A 4,717-nucleotide genomic window follows, 5' to 3' on the forward strand; every position below is an offset into this window, starting at 1 on the left:
TCACAATACTGTTTTATGATTATCGAAATCATCTACTTTGATTCGTTTACCTCCCTTGACACCAAATTCTGGAATAACACCTTCACGAGGACCAAATACATCGAACAATGGTAATTTATCGCCTAACCATAATGCATGATCAAAATGATCTTTCAAATCATCGCCAGTCTGTGGATGAATTAGTACCGACAAGTTGCCGTGATGCAACTGAAACCAACTCAAGACCTTGATAAATACTTCGGGTCTCAATACATCAGCTTCCCAAAATTGAGTCGGATGTGGTCCAATCACTTTGTCATTGGGCAATTTTTTGACCAAAATGGATCCATTGGCGGCATCTTCAGGGAAATCAGCAAGTAGCTTCTCTCGTAATGCTTCTGACTCTTTTAATGAGTTTTGGTTGTGAGCAAAATAGTATATATGAAAATCATAGTACTTAACTGGATAGGTGTATTTCAAATTGTAAGTTGACGTGGTCGCAATTGAGGGATTTTCCTTGGGAAGATGTGTAACGTAGTCCATGCTGAAGAGGTAAAAGAGCTTTATGGAGAGGACTTTTTGGAATTGATTTGATCTAGAAATTGGTTTTTGTCGTTGATATTTCGAGCCGTTTGATGATTTTCGAGCCACAATTTTATTCCCATGCGTAAAAAACGCGCACGTGATTCTAGTGATGGGACTTATTTGTGATAGAAGATCCCAGTTGATTTGTTGATGCCCATGCAATCACTTCAGATACTAGCCCACTTAGTCCATATGACATCCCCTCATTGGAGGAGAGCTGTCGTAGCCTACATGCAGGTCACAAATTTGAATTAAAGATCAACGGCATCCATCAGTATTTGAAAAAGACATCATTTGAGTATACTTTAAACAGCACAAACTAGTCAAGTGCCACTTCATAACCCTAATAGCTGTCTTGAATACAAAGATATATTAAATTTCTCAACAGTTATTATTCAATGGTTGACTCGATACTCATTGGAGTTCATGTGGATTCATAATGAAAAGTGCTTCTCGGAACACTTCCTGGAGTTTGAAATGAGCTTCATATTGTCACTCTTTTTTTCTGCATCTTGGTTTTGAAGAACTTAGGCAGAGAATTCATTTATTCGAGATGACTGCTTTGAGGTGCTCCGCGGAGCTGCCGTCAAATTGCCGCAATTTTTCACTTCCAATAGAGGGCAATTGTTGATTACGACAATGCAAAGAATCAAATTAGCCAAGAACTGTACTCTTTTTGTGCAATTGAGGGTGCGTATCTTTGTGTGTATTTTCGTTTAAGCTCAATGAAACGATGTTCTAGAAAAACGCCTCGATTGTGAATGCTATTGTTCTTTGTATTCAGCTCGAATTAAGCTTTGTAGACCTTCTTTTCGAAAAATATAATCTTGCCAATCTTGTGGCAATCACTAACATTCCCCCATCTAATCAGATCCATCAGGCAGCAGCACTATGCCCCGTTTTCAAATGATGAAACCCGATTTCGGATTCGTTGATATGTCTTTGCACAAAGCGGTATTTAGAGTTTCGCTAAGGTAAATTTTCAGTTACACTAACTTCATACATATAATTTCGTTTTCTTGGAAACGTTGGATAACTTAGATTAAAAAGTGACATATGCGCAAACTATGTAGCAAGGAAAGAACGAGGCATAGAGGGTTCTCACCTTGAGAAATTGGCATTCAGGACACACTTAGTATTTCTTCTTTTCAATTATTCACGTGGCAAAAAGAAACCCCTTTCAAAGAGAACCAGCTAGTAAACTATTCGAGATACACAATAACCCACCAATGAAATGCGTTTTCAAGGAGATCTTTCACAAAAAATATAAAGTGGAAGGGGCTCTTGGCATTTGTTAATTGAAAATGGAATTATGTTTCTCCGGACGTTCTTCCGTACAAACAATCAACGCCATTAAGATCAAACTAAAAATTTTGTTCAAGGACAAGGGCATAATCATGCAGACTTCCGTCGTATTCTTATTGTTCTCTTTGTGCACCTTTGTTTGTTTTACATACCAGCAATTGCAAAAAGCTACCATTTTCATTGTCCTGTATTCATCAATTGAATGTTTCTGCTAATGTGAGGGACAATTGTTGCAATCCAAATGCTATGAGAGTGCTCTTAGATGACTAATTGGAAAACTATAAAAGAAGGAGAAAGTCCCGCCATTTATATCAATCTCTGTAATCACACTATAAGCTACCACCACTTCCAAAGTTTCTTTCGTTTAACGTATTAAACCCTTTGGTCATTTCCACTTACTTGCAATCAAGTCGCTACTTCTATGTTATTGCAATCCTTATTTGCTGTGTTGGCTACCTCAGCAGCTTCTGCTTTGGTTGCAGCCGACAATATTGCCCTCTACTGGGGTCAAAACGTTGAAGGTCAACAAAAGAGATTGAGTGAATACTGTGAAAATCCTGATTTTGAAATCGTTATCCTTTCATCAATTACAAACTTTTACACCGGGTTTGGTGATTTTGACTTTAACTGTTACAAAAATAGAACCACTCTTGAAATGATTTGCCACAACTTTGAAGAAGATATCAAACATTGTCAACAAAAGGGTAAAAAAGTTCTTTTATCCCTTGGTGCTCCAACTTCCGTTGACCCTGTTGGTTTCGACAATACTGAAGATGCTGTCAAGTTGGCTGAAAACTTATGGGGTAGATTTGGTAATGGAGATGGTAAAGAAAAACCCTTTGGTAATGCTCTTATTGATGGATTTGATTTGCATATCACAACAGGCTCTGATACTGGCTACGTTGAATTTGCTGAGGCTTTGAGATCCAAATTTGATGGTTCAAAGAACTTTTTGTTGACTGCTTCACCTTCATGTGTTTTCCCCAATCCTCAACTTGGTCAAGTTTTGTCCAAAGTTCCGTTGGATTACACTTTTGTTCAATTTTATGACAGTCCATGTCAAACAAACAAGGCATTCAATTTCGACACTTGGTCCAAGTTTGCCGATTCTGCACCAAATCCAAACATGAAGCTGTATCTTGGTCTTACTACTCGTGGCTATACCCAAAGTTTCATTCCACCAAAAGATTTACCAGAATTTATCAAGAAAGTCAATTGTGACTCTAACTTTGATGGTATTTCATTATGGGATGCTTCTGGTGCTTGGTTGAAAGATATCGTTGGCGACTGGTTGATTAACAAGAATGCTCGTTACATTGATGAAATTAAATATGTGTTGGAGAATGAAACTTGTCCATCACCTTCGTCAAGCACTACTGCTTCCTCATCTACTGAGCCATCATCGTCTGAGGAGCCAACTTCATCTGCTGAACCAACCTCATCAGAAGAGCCAACTTCATCTGCTGAACCAACCTCATCAGAAGAGTCAACCTCATCTGCTGAACCAACCTCATCAGAAGAGTCAACCTCATCTGCTGAACCAACCTCATCTGCTGAACCAACTTCATCTGCTGAGCCATCATCATCCGAGGAGCCAACTTCATCTGCTGAGCCATCATCATCCGAGGAGCCAACTTCATCTGCTGAACCATCATCATCCGAGGAGCCAACTTCATCTGCTGAGCCAACTTCATCTGCTGAGCCATCATCATCCGAGGAGCCAACTTCATCTGCTGAACCAACCTCATCAGAAGAGTCAACCTCATCTACTGAGCCAACTTCATCTGCTGAATCAAGCTCAAGTGAAGAGCCAACCTCATCTGCTGAACCATCATCATCCGAGGAACCAACCTCATCTACTGAACCAACCTCATCCGAGGAACCAACTTCATCAGAAGAACCAACTTCATCTGCTGAGTCAACCTCATCTACTGAGCCAACTTCATCTACTGAGCCATCATCATCACAAGAGCAACAAAATACTGACGAGGCTTCCTCAGAAGAACCAACCACCACTCCAGAAGCAGACGTTTCCTCATCCACCCTTGACAGCACAACAGTTATTACCATTACTTCATGTCACGATGATGGGTGTACCCAAGTTCCAGTTACTACTGGAGTCACCGTAATTACCGAAGAGTATACCACCTACACCACTTATTGTCCATTGACTACTGCCACTACTGATGAAACCAAACACAGTTCAAAAGATTCAATTGAAACTAAAACTGATGTCGGTACCACCATTGTCACTATCACCTCATGTGAAGAAAACAGATGTACTCCAGTTGCTGTCACCACCGGAGTCATTACCATCACCGAGAATGATACCGTTTACACCACCTACTGTCCGTTACCTACAACTAAGGGCGATACCTCGGAAAATGTTGCACCCACTACAACTACTGGAGCTCCAGGTGCTCCTAAATCAACCATTGAGAAGGAAGAAGCCAGTAGAAGCAAAGGTGAGCAAGGAGTACATGAAGTTACTGCCGAGAAGACCACTGTCACTATGGGTGCTGAAAAGACTACAGGGACCACAAGTGCTGCAAGTGGTGAAGAGACTACTGTTGCTGGTGGTGCTCATGAAGTTCCAGAAGAAACCAAGACATCTACTGTCGTCGTTGCTTCTGAATCAAAGGGAACCAACACTGAAGAATCAGCTACTACTGTTGCAACTATTGCTCCAGTTGAAGTTCAAAGTGAAGAGTCTACTGAGAAAGCTTCATCAACCGCTGCAGCTACTGAAGAAGTTCCAGTTTCAACTTACGAAGGTAAGGGAGTTAGATCATTTGCAATGGAGAACATCATGACCATTCCACTCTTGTGCTTGGCCCTCTTATTTTAA

General features: G+C 40.5%; 2 protein-coding genes across 2 annotated transcripts; one reads left to right on the forward strand and one right to left on the reverse strand. All coding sequences in view use genetic code 12, as the record gives it.

Annotated features, from left to right (window-relative positions):
• On the reverse strand, positions 1–522 carry CPAR2_502110 (uncharacterized protein; the record flags this gene model as incomplete). The annotated part of the gene is made up of 1 exon (XM_036810632.1): positions 1–522. One exon carries the CDS (start codon positions 520–522, stop codon positions 1–3), a length of 522 nt encoding a protein of 173 aa, XP_036667150.1.
• A 1,768-nt stretch (positions 523–2,290) lies between these two features.
• On the forward strand, positions 2,291–4,717 carry CPAR2_502120 (uncharacterized protein; the record flags this gene model as incomplete). The annotated part of the gene is made up of 1 exon (XM_036810633.1): positions 2,291–4,717. One exon carries the CDS (start codon positions 2,291–2,293, stop codon positions 4,715–4,717), a length of 2,427 nt encoding a protein of 808 aa, XP_036667151.1.

This window comes from Candida parapsilosis, contig 006139 (genome assembly GCF_000182765.1).
Source record: "Candida parapsilosis strain CDC317 annotated contig 006139".
Taxonomy (NCBI): Eukaryota; Fungi; Ascomycota; class Pichiomycetes; order Serinales; family Debaryomycetaceae; genus Lodderomyces; species Lodderomyces parapsilosis.